Here is a 19,919-nt window from a genome sequence, read left to right as displayed (position 1 = left end):
AGCGCGGCTCTGTTATCAATTACCGCAGATGCGATCAAGTCTCGCTCTCTATCACAAATGTTCGACTGCGCGTGAAACTTGACTGCACTGTGCCCCGACCTTCGAGAACGGTAAAGTGTTTTCCAGTAAAAGTTTCTAAAGGTTCCACGGAGTGAGCTAGCGCAGTAATCTCGGCACTCGGCACGCCGCAATAGAATGTTCTCGCACGGTTGTCGCACTGTTTTTCCCTTTGCGTAAATAACTATTTTACGTATCTCCTATCTCATTTCCTTATCGCGCCTTTCGAAAAATCAACTTCCATCGATTTTCCACCGATCACTGCATATTACGCTATCTCCGACAAGGAATCAAACTCGCATCGCGCTTATCAAAGTGCTTGTCTATTGAGATACGAAGTTGTTATTGATATATATATATATATAACGAAATGAAAAATCGTTTCTCCTATCGTCAATAACAACTTCGTATCTCAATAGACAAGCACTTTGATAAGCGCGATGCGAGTTTGATATATAATCGTTATATAATCGTATATATGGTATAATAGCTTATATGCATATAGTTTTCAAGAAGAATTTGCTGCAAACTATTTGTTCGAAAACTGCCCAAGGCATATAATTAATACAATTTCCTGTTTTCGCGTTAACGCCTAACTGAATAATTATTAAAAATATATTCTGGGAAAGATTGTGTTTTAACTGTGTTGATCATATGAAGGGTGGGCCGGAATTCGTAGTACAACCGAGCAGAAGATTATTCTACGTGAAAAAATAAGAAACAAATTTGGTATAACATTTTCTTATTCGGGGCTCCGTTTTCGAGAAAATCGACTTTAAAGTTCATTTACCTACGTAAAGGATTTAAATGTCTACCGCAGTTGCCTCCGTCCGAGATAGTGTTTACAAACATTAATTGTTGCGAACTGTGCAGTGTCCAGTGCTCAGAAGAAGTCAGCCATTTCGCCAGAGGGATAAGGGGGAGGGGGTATTCCGCTCGGGCCGTCTGACCTGCACACCCGTAGGCCCCCCACTCTTCTAAGACTTCGCGAAACCCACTTCTATTGGTAAACGAGAAGACCCACAAGCTAATCGCCGCGAGCAGCAAGGGAAATCGGTCGCTCACTAATCACGTCTCTTGTTCAGCGAGTAACTTCGCCAATAATAAACAAAAGTTTTGGATAAAAAAAAATTTGGAAAAGGCTAGGAGGAGCCAGCGACCGATTCCCGCTGTTCCTTGTCCCTTGCGTCATTTAGTTTATGCGTTCATTTTCTCGTTTCTCGATATTACTTTCAGATTCTTAACGTTGTACGTTAACGTAGACGTAAGATATTCCTGAAATACCTATACTCGAATAATACATTGCAAGCCTCTGCGAACATGAGAGTAATACTTTACGAGCAAAACATGATTATTTTCACGTATAATTCATAAATATTGAACACATATTTAAGACATATATAGTTAAATCTATATATATATAGATTATATATAGAATATATATAATCCTATAAATATCTATATAAATAGATTATATATAGAATATATAGAATATATATAATAATTTACTATATATATATAGAATATAGTAAAATCATATAATACAACATAAATATAAAAACTATGTGTACGTTTGCTGCGCAATGTAATGAAAAGTTAATCATGATGCTAATTAGTAATTAATAATTACAAATAATCATGTGTTCATCGGAAAAATCTGAAGTGAACGCTTTTAGTGATAAGTCAACGCTCTTGCATCTTGTAATTGTTGCGTCTGTCTCACTTTGTTTCGATTGTTCTACGCCTCTTGACTCCAGTCGCGCGTCTCGCTCGTCCGTGGTCGCGTAAATAATACACACACACACACACACACACACACACACACACACACACACACACACACACACACACACACACACACACACACCTACAACCACGCAAAGCACAAGCAAACGCGCCTGATGTGCTCCTAGCCGAATATGGCGACCACGGGGAGCGAGACGTGACGGGAGTCAGGAGGCGTTGTTTGTTTTTAATCGACCGAACTCGAGTCCTTCGTTTCCTGGAAATTGAGTATGCGGCTAATTTGGGGCCGATAGGAAGGCATTATACAGGATGTCCCAAAGTTGTGGTATTTCCGAGAAAAATAGGGTTCCTGAGATCATTTGAAGTAACTTTCTTCTTTACAAAAATGTTCTCCGAGGCATCGTTAAGGAGTTATTAACGAAAAATACTGACCAATGAGAAGCGAGCTCGGCTACCGCGAGGCGGCCGAGCCAACGAGCACACGAAGCCGAGTTCCGTTCATTGGCTCGGCCGCCACGCGCCAGTTGATCTCGTTTCTCATTGGTCACTGTTTTTCGTTAATAACTCGTAAACGAAGCCGTGGATTGCATTTTCGCTAAGGAAAAAGTTACTTCAAATGATCTCATGAACCCCTCAGTTCTCGGAAATACAATAATTTTGGGACACCCTGTATACTGCTGTCAATAAGGGGAACGCGTTTACGTCACTTCTGCGAGGGTGTTAACGTGAGTAAGTAGGTGGTAATCGGTCCTATACTTTTTTCAGCTGACTTCTACCGAGCAACGAACAGTATTTAAGTAGTAAACGGAATGTTTCCATTATTGTCAATGTTTTGTAAACACAATATCTCGGACGGAGGCAACTGCGCTAGAGGAATAAACGACAACTAAATCCTTTACAAAGGCGAACAAACGTTAAAGTTGATTTTCTCAAGAATGGAGCCCCAAATAAAAGAAAGTTATACTAAATTTGTTTTTTATTTTTTCGCGTAGAATCAGCCTCCGCTCGAATTCCAGCCCACCCTGTATAACGTAAGTTATGCACCGTGAGCATCTCTCTTCAGCAATTGTTGAATAAAAATCCATACCTTCAGATTGGTTCCGCGAACAGCAACAGCAATTTTGCAGCAATTTATATTACGCTTCGCGTTCAATTGTGCGATAATTGCAACCTAGATATCCGTTGCACGAATCTCTTAAAATAACTCAGCAAGTGTCTTCATAGATGCTACATAGCTCAATCTCGCTAAATGTCAGCGTATTTCACTAGCAATGTTCTATTATCTCGGTTGTCCCCAATTTTCAACAGCGCTCGGTTTTATGGTATCGTAATAATGTCAACCTTGTTACGACGCCTCGTTACAATATAATCTAACAATCTTTAAAGACTAATGCATCAGCGAAATTGTATCAACGAATCCATCGATTGTTGTGAGACGAAACGATACGAATGTATTTCCACAAAATCGCTGTTTCATTATCTTTTTTAAAACGGTCCGATCGAACTGTTCGTAATAATTGACGTTCTCGATCAGCTTCGACTGTCATATCGATACCATTATTTTTATCGAATTTAATTCGGTATGTACTTACCGGTGTTCGCAGCATTTGGTAAAATAGAAGACGCAAGGAGAGATCTGAAATCGCGCTAATAGCCCGTACACGTAACTATGGTGCAACAACTATTAATTCTGCAGCTTTCTAGTTCACATTTCCGGCAACGCGATTTCGTCTCCGAGGTTCGCTAGATCGGCGCACTGTTACAAAGAACCGGAGGACCGATTCCAAGAACCGTTCCACTTTCATATCTACGGGAGAGGAGGGTTCGATGAACGATCGAGCCGAGCCGAAACCGAAATAATTTCGGAACCGCTTGCCAAACAGTTGCCAAGATGTGTAACACTAATAGGTGTCGGAAACTTGGCAAGTGATATCACTTAACGAACGCGCACGGTCAGGTGGGTCTTGTACGCGAGCCTCTCCCCATTATCATCCGGTTATTAGAGTCGCGAACTGACGTAAAATAGTGGAGACACGCTCGGATAATGTTTCTCCTCCGCTCGGGCTTTCCGCGAGTGTCGCGGCTCGGCCGGCGATAAGCGTAATCACTTTCATCATCTGACGCGCACTTGTAACTTTGAAGAATGCGAATGCTCGTAGTTTAGATAACGAAGATAGCATTATGCTCGGGAGAACTAAATTCTCGGTAATGCGTGTAGCTGTAACTCGTGCAGCTGCCTCGTATTTCCGTGTTAACACGCCAACAGTTGATTTTTTCATGAGATAGCAACATTCTTTTAAGATCCCCCGACCGCGAACCGGCGATACTGTTCTTTCGCCTAACGCATGAATAGAGTATACATACATGTATATGTAAAGTGTAGTGTCCTTGATCTCCTCAAGCGACACTTCAAGTTCGTCCACAGCGAAAATTCAAGTGGTTCCTCAAGTGATTACTCATTTGCTTTGGTAGTCGAGTGTTGACGGTGTATGATACGCGCGACTATTTAAACCATTAGCTCATCCCTCCGGATGATCTCACCTTTCGCATTAATTTTTAACATAGAAAACTTGTTTCGAACCACTGCTGCATCCTATCATTATTACCGTTTACCGATTTAATCGTACACTTTCGACAAAGATTGAATTTTTGCTCTCGCAGGATGGGACGATTAATTACGGGACTGTTTAATAATAATAAATTATTCAATAATTCGCTTTTTTTTTTAAATATCTGAACTTGATGAAAACTTGTCCTCGTTGTCTCTGCGCAAAGTATCTTCAGAAACGTCGCATTGCATTAAAGCATAAGTGTAGTATCTATGGTTCCTCGCACAGATCTTACATCCAAATTACCCCTCAACGGTCCAATGCCGCCATACACGCGGCAGAAATCAATGAAACCGTAAAATCTGGCAGGAAACACTGGCAGAATAGGCACGATTGTTTCGATGAAAATATATCAACGAAGTTTTATTTTAAAAAATGAATAATCTCTTCTCTACATTTGATACAGAAATTTTCAGTAAAAAATTTCTCTTCGTCTGAAAAACAGTCTGGACTTGGCGGTGTGTAAACTGGAAATAAATAGTTTTGGTCCCCCAAGGGTTAATGTATAGTCCAAAGAATGATTAACACGTTCCGTGCCGAGGTTTTTTTACTCGAATCTTCACACTTTGATATTTTACTAAAACTTGATGTATTACGTGCAATTATTAATTCTCGTACACATAACAACGTAACAAAAACTTATCAACGCCCATTCTTGCGGTGGAAATTGATTCTTCGGTTCTAAATTTCTTGTAAACAATTTGTTCAGTTCACTAAGTAAACATGCAAGCGTGTACCATCGATGGTACACGTGGCACGGAACGTGTTAATTGATAGGGTTCAAAGAACGACATTCTGTGCAGCAGAAAAATGACATTTTCAGAACAATACGAAAGATTGAAAGATTAAATCATTCCGAAGACGAGAATTAATTTTACGGTGAGCAGGGGAGCGGTTTTTTCATTTTGTAATAAAAAAAAATGTCGATCTCCCGGATCGTGGAACAGTGTTGTTCTACTCCAGTGTAAACGTACCCTAACATGAATTATCTGGATGCCGAGGAGACGTAACGTAACGGTATGAAACGAGAGGCTGGCATGCCTCTGGCGATGACATAACATCACCACTACTGTGCCGGCTCGTAATCGCCTACGTGTTTAAGCTACCTTCACATCGGGTCCGTTGCCACATCGTGGCCGTTGGGGATCGACCGCCACGAAACGGCTCGATAATTGCCGCAAAATTGCGACGATCTACCCGCGAACAGGTCGATCGTCTTCGAACTGCTCTCATCGCAGGATTTTAGCCTCGCGACGAACGTCGCCGTGCGACGCGCGTGTCGAGCAAGGCGTTGCCGTCAGACAACGAGAGTAACTCCATCGATCGTTGCAAAATTGAATTTTCATTGGATTACTGGAAAGCTTGGAACGATCGATGAGACATGTAGAAATAGCTCTACAGTAATGTCTCCCTAACTGACGCTCAGATTGTCCACGAAAATGGACAATTTTGGAAGACGAGATACGATTATTCGAGCCTTGCAGCTTGTTTTTATTTGAAAATCGGTAACTATAAAAACGAGTTGCAAGGATCGAATTCGCAAGGCTCCTCTTCCAAAAGTGTCCATTTTTGTGGACAATCTGAGCGTCAATTAGGGAGACATTACTGTAGTACGTGTCCAAAGTTAGCCATTTCGAGGATTTATTGTAGGAGGCAACGTTGCTCCGATTTTTGCATCGTGAAGATCCCCGTGTACCAAAATTGATCGACAATCTATATTTTTGTTTGCTGTTTATCCTCAAGAAATTTACTTCAGGATATAGCAAATAATATTTCGCTATTTTCTAATGTTAAATGCGATTCTATTCGCGCTTGATATATATCACGGAGTATATCAATTATCGCAGGCAATAGTATATCGACTATTTTTAATTTGATCGTAATTTGTGATTTCTCGCGATACACGGGTTATCCAGAGACCTTTTTCTCGAAGAAACACGCGACTACAAGACAAGGTGGCGCGGAATCCTGCTGCATGGATGTGCATATTTTTTCATTCAGCGTCGTCGCATGCCATTCGCCGAGGCAACGTTGCTCCGATTTTTGCATCGTGAAGATTCCCGTGTACCAAAATTGATCGACAATCTATATTTTTGTTTGCTGTTTATCCTCAAGAAATTTGCTTCAAGATATAGCAAATAATATTTCGCTATTTTCTAATGTTAAATGCGATTCTATTCGCGATTTGATATAACACGGAGTATATCAATTATCGCAAGCAATAGTATATCGACTATTTTTAATTTGATCGTAATTTGTGATTTCTCGCGATACACGGGATATCCAGAGACCTTTTTCTCGAAGAAACACGCGATTACAAGACAAGGTGGCGCGGAATCCTGCTGCCTGGATGTGCATATTTTTTCATTCAGCGTCGTCGCATGCCATTCGCCGAGGCAACGTTGCTCCGATTTCTGCATCGTGAAGATTCCCGTGTACCAAAATTGATCGACAATCTATATTTTTGTTTGCTGTTTATCCTCAAGAAATTTACTTCAGGATATAGCAAATAATATTTCGCTATTTTCTAATGTTAAATGCGATTCTATTCGCGCTTGATATATATCACGGAGTATATCAATTATCGCAGGCAATAGTATATCGACTATTTTTAATTTGATCGTAATTTGTGATTTCTCGCGATACACGGGATATCCAGAGACCTTTTTCTCGAAGAAACACGCGATTACAAGACAAGGTGGCGCGGAATCCTGCTGCATGGATGTGCATATTTTTTCATTCAGCGTCGTCGCATGCCATTCGCCGAGGCAACGTTGCTCCGATTTCTGCATCGTGAAGATTCCCGTGTACCAAAATTGATCGACAATCTATATTTTTGTTTGCTGTTCATCCTCAAGAAATTTACTTCAAGATATAGCAAATAATATTTCGCTATTTTCTAATGTTAAATGCGATTCTATTCGCGACTTGACATAACACGGAGTATATCAATTATCGCAAGCAATAGTATATCGACTATTTTTAATTTGATCGTAATTTGTGATTTCTCGCGATACACGGGATATCCAGAGACCTTTTTCTCGAAGAAACACGCGATTACAAGACAAGGTGGCGCGGAATCCTGCTGCCTGGATGTGCATATTTTTTCATTCAGCGTCGTCGCATGCCATTCGCTGAGGCAAAATGCTCCGATTTTTGCACCGTGAAGATTCCCGTGTACCAAAATTGATCGACAATCTATATTTTTGTTTGCTGTTTATCCTCAAGAAATTTACTTCAGGATATAGCAAATAATATTTCGCTATTTTCTAATGTTAAATGCGATTCTATTCGCGCTTGATATATATCACGGAGTATATCAATTATCGCAGGCAATAGTACATCGACTATTTTTAATTTGATCGTAATTTGTGATTTCTCGCGATACACGGGATATCCAGAGACCTTTTTCTCGAAGAAACACGCGATTACAAGACAAGGTGGCGCGGAATCCTGCTGCATGGATGTGCATATTTTTTCATTCAGCGTCGTCGCATGCCATTCGCCGAGGCAACGTTGCTCCGATTTTTGCATCGTGAAGATTCCCGTGTACCAAAATTGATCGACAATCTATATTTTCGTTTGCTGTTTATCCTCAGGAAATTTACTTCAAGATATAGCAAATAATATTTCGCTATTTTCTAATGTTAAATGCGATTCTATTCGCGACTTGATATAACACGGAGTATATCAATTATCGCAGGCAATAGTATATCGACTATTTTTAATTTGATCGTAATTTGTGATTTCTCGCGATACACGGGTTATCCAGAGACCTTTTTCTCGAAGAAACACGCGATTACAAGACAAGGTGGCGCGGAATCCTGCTGCATGGATGTGCATATTTTTTCATTCAGCGTCGTCGCATACCATTCGCCGTCGCGACCATCGCGACCATTGCGAAAAAGAAGGGAAACGGCGATGCAATTTATCGAGCCACCGGCTATTGACGTAACTCTTATCCTCCGACCAAAACGATCCGTGCAACGTGTTTCGCGTTTGCGTGTTTATTCGAGATCGTTATGCATCTGTTACGCGTTAAACGTTTTCGCGACGTCCGGGCGTATTTCACGTGTTCGAATTTTATCTGTTGACCAATCGAGTCGCGCTGACGTTGACGAAGGATTAATTTGCGGAACTATCATTTCCTCGTACGAGGAAATGCTTCGGTCGGTGACTATTACGAATATTATAACCAGTTAGCTGTGGCGCTTTTTTTCTCAATGCACGCACACCTAATATTGGCTCAAAAAGACGGTTTTATTTTATAAAATTAACCATTTTATTACTAATGTTTACTTATTCGCTTAACATTAACATATATCACGTACATAATAAACGAAAAACACAGAAAAAAATCAAATACTTATAAAAGTTAAAAATTCAAAGTTGTAAAGTGGTATTCAGCAAAGCAAGGTACAACACGCAATGGCACTTTGCACATCGAACACCAATATCGTGAATTATTCACATAATTATTCATACTTTTTATTTGTTTGTTTTATCCCGGCCTGGCCTCAAAGTATTCTAAACATCTTGAAATTAGAAAATATGTTTTTGTTTTCACCAAAATTACAATTTAAATAGCCAAAATGGTAGCTAATTTTTACGCACGACGAATATACTCGTCGAGACGCAAAATAATGCCACTTCTCCATGACGAGTAAACTCGTCAAACACAGCTGACTGGTTAATATCTACGATAAATAGCGACTTTCAACGATTACAAATGTTACGCGATGTTCGCAAATTCACATAGTTATGCTATTATCACGCTATTGTAATAGATGATTTAGAAATGCTGGATTATTCAGAGGAAATGAAAAATTGTCGTTTTAATTCAAGCAAATATGCATAATTTACCGACGTATTTCAAAGTCAAAGCATTAATCTTTCCAAAGAGATCATTTGATCAGTCAATTTGCGACTGATAAAAAAGCCACGACAAGAAAGCTGTGTAAAAATAAAAATATGACGAAGAAAATGGATAATACTGTTTAAAAAACGCATAATGCTGTTTAAGCATACAACGAAGAAGAAACATAATGCAGTTTAAAAATATGACGCGAAAAATACATAATGCTGTTTAAAAATATGACAAAGAAGAATCATAATGCTGTTTAAAAATACAACAAGGGAATAAATAATTTTGCTTGAAAATCTACTGTCGAAAAAACTGAAATGGAGAATTAAAAAATCCGGTAGCGTGGACATCTGCCCGAAGCATAGTAAATCCATCAGAAACAGACATTGCAACATTAGAAACTCTTCATTATATGATTTAGAAATGCTGGATTATTCAGAGAAAATGAAAAATTAGCGCTTTAATTCAAGCAAATACGCATAATTTACCGACGTATTTCAAAGTCAAAGCATTAATCTTTCGAAAGAGATCATTTGATCAGTCAATTTGCGACTGATAAAAAAGCCACGACGAGAAAGCTGTGTAAAAATATGACGAATAAAATAGATAATACTGTTTAAAGAACGCATAATGCTGCTTAAGCATACGACGAAGAAGAAACATAATGCAGTTTAAGAATATGACGCGAAAAATACATAATGCTGTTTAAAAATATGACAAAGAAGAATCATAATGCTGTTTAAAAATACAACAAGGGAATAAATAATTTTGCTTGAAAATCTACTGTCGAAAAAACTAAAATGGAGAATAGTGTAGTAGCGTGGACATCTGCTCGAAGCACGGCAAATCCATCAGAAACAGACATTGCAACATTAGAAACTCTTCATCATATGCGTGATTTAACATCGGTTCGCGTTCGTGACGATTGCGAAAAATCGGAAAGCGCGTCGAACTTTTTCAAGTAAACGTCAGCCTTCGCTTTTTTCCCAGTGTGAACGACCTCGCGAACGAGCCGTGTCGAAATTGATTCGCGTGGCCAGCCCGCACCAGTTTTCTCTTTTTCTAGCCAGCTGCAACGCGGATGTAAGCTCGCGAAGCATGCGAGGCCGGAGCGGCAGATGTGCCGGCCCGGCCCGGCCCGACCGGCCGGCCGGCTGATCCGGCGTCTGGTTAACTTGGAATTACATCTATTTAGCGGCATCCCCGCGTTTCGCGTTTCGAGTTTCGAGGCGGCTTTGTGCCGGCAATTTGTTCCCAACGAACACGCGGCACCCGGCACGCCGCACTAATTCCGACGTTAATTCGTGTGCGACCGGTGTACGTCTTCCCCCTCCCCCGTCCTCCAGAGCATACTGACGCTGAAACGAGGTCTCCGCGGTCGTGGGTCGTGGGTGGTAACTGATAACCCTTATTACGCGCGCGGCCCTCTACAGCTGTCATTTGTGCTCGAGAGCGCGCGCGTACACGCGTCGAACCGATCGGCTCCGCTTTCGCTTTTCGCCTGTTTTTCCTTTTCTTTCGAACGCTCGCCGTGGAACACGTGTCGCCATTTTTTACGACGCGGCACGGCGCGCCGCGGCGAACAAAATCCGCGACAACGGTAGTAATTGGTAGAGAGCGCCGAGGAATTCGATTGGCATTTTTGATTGTTGAAAGCTGGATTCCACGGAGCGAACACATTTACGCGGTGTCTACTTTTTCGCGAATTATTTCTGGGAATGATTCGCTGTAAATATTTCTTCTATTTAACACGGCTGGAATTGTGATGTTGTTTTTCTTAACCAGTTAGCTGTGTTTGACGATTATACTCGTCACGGAGAAGTGGCAGTATTTCGTGTCGTGACGAGTATACTCGTCGCGCGTAAAAAGTAGTGACCATTGGCTGTTTAAATTGTAATGTTAGCGATAACAGAAACACATTTTTAAATTTCAAGATGTTAAAAATATTTTTAGGCCATCTTCTACAAGAAGATGATTACATTATTATGAAAATAAGATAAGATATTAGTGTTCGACGCGTAAAGTGACATTATGCGTCGTTCCTTGCTTTGCCGAATACCACTCTACAGCAGCAATTTGAATTCTTAACTTTTATAATTATTTGATTTTTCCCGCGTTTTTCGTTTATTGTGTATGTAGCAAATGCCAATGTTAAACGAATAAGTAAATATTAGTAATGAAATTGTTGATTTTATTTTAAAAAATCGCATTTTTGATCCGATATTTTAACAGCGACACTTACTCTGTGTTCGACGAGTATACTCGTCATCGCTCGATTCTCGCGACACATATAGGTGCTCGTTCTGAAAAGGAGGCGCCACAGCTAATTGGTTAATATACAGCTTTCCTGGTTTATTATTCTCATAGATGCGTAGAGATCTGCAGTCCAGTGATTACTAGATTTCTCTGCACTTGTTACTTAAATTATAAGTTTTTATAAGTTTTTCTTACGCGATTTATTATAGTAATAATATCATTGGTGGATTAAAAATAGATAAATTATATCTATTTTTAATCCACCAATGATATTATTGCTATAATAAATCGCGTAAGAAAAAATAAATTATATATAGATAATATAACATAATTATATATATAGATAAATTATATCTATTTTTAATCCACCAATGATATTATTGCTATAATAAATCGCGTAAGAAAAAATAAATTATATATAGATAATATAATATAATTATATATATAGATAAATTATATCTATTTTTAATCCACCAATGATATTATTGCTATAATAAATCGCGTAAGAAAAAATAAATTATATATAGATAATATAATATAATTATATATATAGATAAATTATATCTATTTTTAATCCACCAATGATATTATTGCTATAATAAATCGCGTAAGAAAAAATAAATTATATATAGATAATATAACATAATTATATATATAGATAAATTATATCTATTTTTAATCCACCAATGATATTATTGCTATAATAAATCGCGTAAGAAAAAATAAATTATATATAGATAATATAATATAATTATATATATAGATAAATTATATCTATTTTTAATCCACCAATGATATTATTGCTATAATAAATCGCGTAAGAAAAAATAAATTATATATAGATAATATAACATAATTATATATATAGATAAATTATATCTATTTTTAATCCACCAATGATATTATTGCTATAATAAATCGCGTAAGAAAAAATAAATTATATATAGATAATATAACATAATTATATATATAGATAAATTATATCTATTTTTAATCCACCAATGATATTATTGCTATAATAAATCGCGTAAGAAAAAATAAATTATATATAGATAATATAATATAATTATATATATAGATAAATTATATCTATTTTTAATCCACCAATGATATTATTGCTATAATAAATCGCGTAAGAAAAAATAAATTATATATAGATAATATAATATAATTATATATATAGATAAATTATATCTATTTTTAATCCACCAATGATATTATTGCTATAATAAATCGCGTAAGAAAAACTTTTGGAAACGCTTGTGAGAAAAATGAGTGAATGAAGTATATAAGCGTCGATTTAATAAAATAGTCGAGGTAAATTGTTTAACAAGGCAAAGAATAAAAAGTTAAATGAACTTTGAAATTTCAAGAAATGATTCAGTCATCCAAATGTGTAAGATACGACAGTAAAGGTATTAAACAAGCGATCCAGTTTCTATCTGGTCGATGAGATCAAGATCGATGCAGAAAATTCGCATTTTGCATTTTTAAAAAAAGAACTACGTACTGATTATAAAATTGAAGGACCAGTTGAAGTTATCAGCGCGTGGCCGGCGAAGCGCCGAAATTTCCGTTCACGCACTTCCATCGGGTCCCCCTTTTCTTTAATAATGCGCTGCCTCGGAACAAGTTCCCATAAAGGAACAATGGCCGATTATAAAAAGTCAAGCCACGAAACAATGCCCGCCCGGTGTATTAATCCGGACCGGACGCGCGGAGTTCACGGGGCCGAATAAATGTATTTTTTCACCGGTCGTTCTTTTTTTTTGTCCGAGTGGTGACCGAGCCGAGCCGGGTGGTTGGCTCTCGAAGCCCGCGTATTTTTTTAATTTGCAATGCTGATAAGATGGAGATGCCCCGGCGGATTTGTAAGTCGAGCACCGCGAGCGTAATCGGGCTCGTCTCGCGCGGCGAGCGATGAAAGCGGCCCCGCGTGGACGGTCCCACGTTGACGGTCCCCCCGCTGACGGCCGTGTAATTTTTCGCGTTTTTGTTTGCCGTTTCCTTTCCTGCGGATTTTTTTGCGAGCACCCTGAAGTACGTGGCCGTGGCAGGGAGCCGAAACAGGACCGAAACAGGACCGAAACAGGGCCCCGAACGGGTGACGCGAGCCACGGCCTCGATTGTTCCGACGCCGAACCGTGCAATTAGCCCCCTAGCCACGGAGAAAATGATGTCGTGCTGAGACAAGTGGCCAATGTTATGCAGATTTTATGGGCTAACCGCTGGGATTTTTCGGATTTTTATTACGTCCGGTAAGTAGCGATCCGGGAACGTTTAATAACATTAGGTGCGTTCGATTGCTACCACGTATTTTGTGCCTCTTATTTCGTTTCGGCCGTGACGTGTTTATTATAACGTTAATTTGAAACGCGACGCGACTATTTCTCCCAATAATCGCGATACTCTATTTTCTCCGTGAAACGACGCCTGGAAAAAGTAGGATACGATACCGATGATTTAGAGCCATAACGCCTAGCGCGGCTAGTCGCAAGATCGGCGTCAATTTATACTAACAACGGCTGCTGTAAAAATGAATAAATATACGCGATAAGAAGCAGTGATCGAACGATCAAGGTGAAAACAGTGTAAAAGAGTACAAATAGTTTCTCTTCGATATTACGGGCGAGTTCGATAAATGAGCAACGGTTGCCAAGGCGAGGCGTTGCGTGATCCTCTTTCACACCTCCGCAGTAATGTTTTCGACCGGACGTGTTCGGCCGCGTTCCGGGAAACGATGCACTTCGAGTCAGGGGTTCACTGACGCATCAGATTCTTCATTCATAAGGCCGGGACGCGCACGCGGTCTATCGTAATGCTAACATTACGACGCCGAGGAAACGTTGTGAGTTTGCACTTGAATTAAATTAGGTCGAGTGCTGCCCGTTCATCAATGAACCGCAGCGGCAAAACGATTTCCGAGCATGATTTCTCGGCCTTCGTTTCGATGAATCAGCGTCAATTGATGTTTTAGTTAAAAGCGCGACTATTCGGCGCGACGTCGCGACACATTCTCGTACAGAGTTTCGCGTCGAGACGGCGCAATTCGTTTGCGTAAAAATACCTACCGTTCATTCTTCTAGCTAAAAATCATTCTTCTACGCCTCTTGACTCCAGTCGCGCGTCTCGCTCGTCCGTGGTCGCGTAAATAATACACACACACACACCTACAACCACGCAAAGCACAAGCACACGCGTCTGATGTGCTCCTAGCCGAATATGGCGACCACGGGGAGCGAGACGTGACGGGAGTCAGGAGGTGTTGTTTGTTTTTAATCGGCCGAACTCGAGTCCTTCGTTTCCTGGAAATTGAGTATGCGGCTAATTTGGGGCCGATATGAAGGCATTACACAGGATGTCCCAAAGTTATGGTATTTCCGAGAAAAATAGGGTTCCTGAGATCATTTGAAGTAACTTTCTCCTTTACAAAAATGTTCTCCGAGGCATCGTTAACGAGTTATTAACGAAAAACACTGACCAATGAGAAGCGAGCTCGGCTAGCGCGAGGCGGCCGAGCCAACGAGCGCACGAAGCCGCGTTCCGTTCATTGGCTCGGCCGCCACGCGCCAGCTGATCTCGCCTCTCATTGGTCACTGTTTTTCGTTAATAACTCGTAAACGAAGCCGTGGATTGCATTTTCGCTAAGGAAAAGTTACTTCAAATGACCTCATGAATCCCTCAGTCTATTCTCGTAGAGAGTTTGCGTCGAGACGGCGCAATTCGTTTGCGTAAAAATACGCATCGTTCATTCTTCTAACTAAAAATCATTCCAAACTATGCTCGGTACATAATTCTGCAGCTTAGATAATTCGTTTCATTTTTTTCTAAACCTCCGAGTTAACCAGCGAAAGAAGAATCGAATGATTTTACGTTCGCTAAAACGATGCAATACAATTCTTCCATGTGGCAAACGTAAAACGGCCGACGCCGGATAAATAATTTACGGGAACGTTCTATGTATTTTATGATATTACATTGATATTGTCGATATCTTCCGAGGCGATTTAAACATCCGAGTGCTAAGTGATTTTCCGGCACTATAATCTGTCGCATTTAAATCAAGATTAGCCCGACACCGCGGGTCGGGCCTCTTGTATTCGAATCAAGATATTACGGCAAGATCGTGAAACTGTCGGAATTATCGGGGGCCGTAAATCTCGCGTATATCTCGCGAGACATAATGAATAGATAATAAACAGTTTTATACCCGTAGAATGCTCGAGTTTATTAAGTAATTGCGCACTGTTGCGGACATTCTTTTGCGAGCCACTGTTCGGTCACGGCGATCAAGCATAACGGTACTTTCGTTTCCATCTGTGCGTATGGTAACGACCGGCGATCTTATAAGTAAAATTAATATTTCTCCGAATCCGAGAAAAACGGGACGCGAGTTATATCGATATGCATACCATTAACCACGTCGCGCCATTATAAATCGCATTCGCGCGATCTTTACGATCGCCTTCCCATTCCTCTTACATTCCTCCGCGGCAACTTCATCCGTAAGAAATGCAATCGACGTCGTGTAACAATATCGGACACCCGGTAGACCACGTCGGCTTTCAGAAATTTCCTGGATCCTCGCGATCTTTACGACTTCCGTCTCCAATACCGTTCACGACAGGATTGCAATCTAATCAAATTATTGCGCGCAGACATTCGCTTATTCGATACACGCGAGAATATTTTTAATAGGCGAAGGATACCATTCGACCAATTGTATATTTTGATTTCTTTACAACATAATCTACTGCAACTACGATTGCGAATAGATTGCGACTACACTGCTCGTTCCGTTCGGGTTTCGACTTTTTTTCTTCTGCCAGTATTAAAGTGTTCTCTAACTCGCTACAGTAATGTCTCCCTAACTGACGCTTAGATCGCGCACAAAAATGCACAATTTGGGAAGAAGAGACACGATTATGCGAGCCTTGCAACTCATTTTAACAGTTGTTGACAATTCGTAACTATAAAAACGAACCGCAAGACTCGAATAATAGTATCTCTTCTTCCCAAATTGTAGATTTTTATGGATAATCTGAGCGTCAATCAGGGAGACATTACTTTATTTTGTTTCACTTTTTTTATCTTCAATCACAATGATGATACACGTACATTGAAACTGTTAGTCAATCTTTGATTCGAAGATTATTACCGGTAAATACATTCCTTTATTTACAAAATGATCCTCCATTGATTGCAATTATTTAACGTACTATCGCGTTGAAATAAATCTATAATAAGTAATTAACCAGTTAGCTGTGGCGCCTCCTTTTTAGAACGCGTACCTATATGTGTCGCGAGAACTAAGCAATGACGAGTATACTCGTCAAACACGGAATAAGTGTCGCTGTTAAAATATTGGATCAAAAACACGGTTTTATTTTATAAAATTGACAATTTTATTATTAATATTTACTCATTCACTTAACATTAACATATACTACATACATAATAAACGAAAAACCCAGAAAAAATCAAATACTTATAAAAGTTAAAGAAAAGCAAGCAAGGAAGCAAGGAACGATATATATATTAGCACTTTGCACGTCGAACACCAATATCGCGATTCTTTTCTAATCTTATTTTTATAACGATGTAAACACCTTCGTGCAGGATTCGCCTGAAAATATTCTAAACGTCTTGAAATTTGAGAATATGTTTTCGTTTTCACTAAAATTACAATTTAAATAGCCACTGGTCACTACTTTTTACGCATGACGAGTATACTCGTCATGACACAGAATACTGTCACTTCTCCGTGACGAGTATACTCGTCGAACACAGCTAACTGGTTAAAAGCTCGACAAACGTGCTAGTAAATGTCATCCGACATTTCACTGTTAACACGTTCCGTGCCGAGCTTTTTTTACTCGAATCTTCACACTTTGATATTTTACTAAAACTTGATGTATTACGTGCAATTATTAATTCTCGTACACATAACAACGTAACAAAAACTTATCAACGCCCATTCTTGCGGTGGAAATTGATTCTTCGGTTCTAAATTTCTTGTAAACAATTTGTTCAGTTCACTAAGTAAACATGCAAGCGTGTACCATCGATGGTACACGTGGCACGGAACGTGTTAATAAAAGGAAAAGACAATCGGGGTCGCTCGAAAGCGCGGTCACATTGTTGTCGAAGGAGAGATCGGTGCACTGACCGATCGCGCCGCGCCGGCTCGAGGCCGAAAATGATCAGCGAGTAGAAGCTAAGCACCGAACGCATCCGACACACCCAACCGGATGTGCGGCAGTCCCACAGTTGCCACCCACACAGGCGAATACTTGGTCCGATGTGTAGACGAGGAGCAAACGCACGCGGGAGGGAGCGTGCACGCAGCTGCGAGCATACGCGATCCGCAAGTCCGCAAGTCCGCAGCCCGCAAGTCCGCAATCCACGGGGAGCGACGAGAAGCGACTCGACGCGACGGGGACGACAGTACCTGGTTGGTCGGCCGGCCGGCTGGGAGATGAAGAGTGAAAGTACCCGAGGTTGGCACAAAGAAGTCATTGAGGAATTCGAGGGAACGACAGCACGGTCATTGGCCGGGGAAGGATTCTGCATTTCTGGCAAGGTTGCAGACAGCTGCACCGCCGCTTTGAAGTGCAAGGTTAATTGCTGCTCCCGCGTTAATCAGACCTATCGAACGCAAGGTTGACTGCGCCCGTCCCGCGCCACGCTCTCGTAGTTTCGATATTGTTGAATATTAATCTTCTACCTGCTAGCCACGCTGCACCGACATCTGTTGTCCAGTTATTAATCGATCGATCCACGATAGTGTCCTGTTGGCCGAACGCTTTAGTCGAACAATTTCAAGAATTTTTACCGAATTTTACATTCGGTAATTAGATGCAGATTGAGCTGACTCCGTAAAGTCGAAAGAATCCGGAATTGGATTTATGGCAGATATTCGCAGCGGAATGTTCAACGAAGCGTGCGCGATGAGAAAAATAATGATCGAAACTAATCCATTAAGATTTTAAATTGTTTTTCATGAAATCTCTTTATTTCTTTGAATATCTTTTATCGGATTCAACTTTTAATGGAACAATCTGATTGCAGGAAATATTGAAAACACATAAGGCCTATACTATAAAACTGCCATGGTCTCGATGGCAGTATTTTATGTTCCCTACCGAAGATGAAAGCTGAAACGCCATCAATAAAATCTGTCATTATGCGCAGGTGTTCCGACATTTTTTCGTAACGAGCAATAAAAGTGAAAACCGCTGGACAAGTTAGCAATCGTGCACCGAAATCAGGCACGTTTCCGATCGCCTACCAACAGTCGATTCTTGGCCATGGGTCCGACAAGTCTACGAATCCCCTAGCCATTCGTTATCCTAATTGGAAGATTCTTTGCCGATAAAGCGAGCCTTTTCTATATTCCCCGTCGATTCAACTCCTCCGCTGCGACCATCATGCCGCGTATTAATGCGTTTTCTCCTATCGAACGACAACCATCGCCGAATTAAGGATCTTCGAGGAACGCTCGCGTGTATCGACAGGAAACGAGAGAATCGTCTGACCGTTTCGATTTTCGCTTTAAATTTAGGACTTTCCTTATTTCGGTTCGCTTATCTTTTCATAGTATTCTTAGCGCTCCGAAGGCTCCGCTACGGACCCAAATGTTTTTAGCATACGTTATCGTCGGCGTTAGCAATTGTTATCTGTAGTTAAAACGTGCTAAGTCTGTACCATTACGATTAAACCATTTTTTTACCTTTTCTATGGTTAGCAACATGGAGGAAAATAAATATTACGATGAGAATTTAGAGCCGAGCGATACCGAAGACGTATTTGATTTTGAAGAGTTAAAAGACATTGTGGAAGACAATGTTGGTTATGATTCTGACACTTCGAGTAGTAGTAGCGAAACTATACTACCAAAGAGACGAAGAATGAGAATTATTGAAAGTGAAAGCGAAGATTCGTTATAAGACTTGGATGAATGGCGCGATGTCACGGAAGAATTACATATTCCAGATAGAATACCTTTTAGTGTATTGCTACAGGTCATTGGACCACAAGTTCCTACAAACATTGAACAGCCGATACAATATTTTAAATGATTTTTCACGGACGATTCGGTAAATGAAATTATAAAGGAAACCAACAATAACGCAGAAAATGTTCTAAACTTGAAAGAAATATCTAGTAACTCTATTTGGCAAAGTGAATACTGTGACACTTGTCCAAGCAAACCCAGAATGCACATGGGAGATTGTTATTATCTTTTATTTACAATAGGAAAATGTATATTTATAAAATAAATAAGATCAAATGCATTCACAAGGACGTGTAATCTTTTCCACTCAAAATATGACTTCCTTTATCTCAGGTGTTTTGCTCCAAAAATGTGCCGGAGTTGCTGGTAG

General features: G+C 40.1%; 1 protein-coding gene across 3 annotated transcripts in view; it reads right to left on the bottom strand.

Annotated features, from left to right (window-relative positions):
- Nucleotides 1–19,919, bottom strand: part of cv-c (RhoGTPase activating protein) — a 550,236-nt gene that overhangs the window by 463,302 nt on the left and 67,015 nt on the right. The window contains exon 1 of one of the 3 annotated variants that reach the window (XM_076523452.1): nt 3,396–3,731. The exons of the other annotated variants lie outside the window; for them this stretch is intronic. Coding sequence (XP_076379567.1) covers nt 3,396–3,410 — 15 coding nt within the window. The 5' untranslated portion in view covers nt 3,411–3,731. Of the gene's footprint in view, nt 1–3,395; nt 3,732–19,919 lie in introns of those variants that run through there. 3 annotated transcript variants of the gene reach the window in all.

The sequence above is a fragment of the Megalopta genalis genome, chromosome 7 (assembly GCF_051020955.1).
Source record: "Megalopta genalis isolate 19385.01 chromosome 7, iyMegGena1_principal, whole genome shotgun sequence".
Taxonomy (NCBI): Eukaryota; Metazoa; Arthropoda; class Insecta; order Hymenoptera; family Halictidae; genus Megalopta; species Megalopta genalis.
This window is presented reverse-complemented; position numbering and strand designations above follow the sequence as displayed.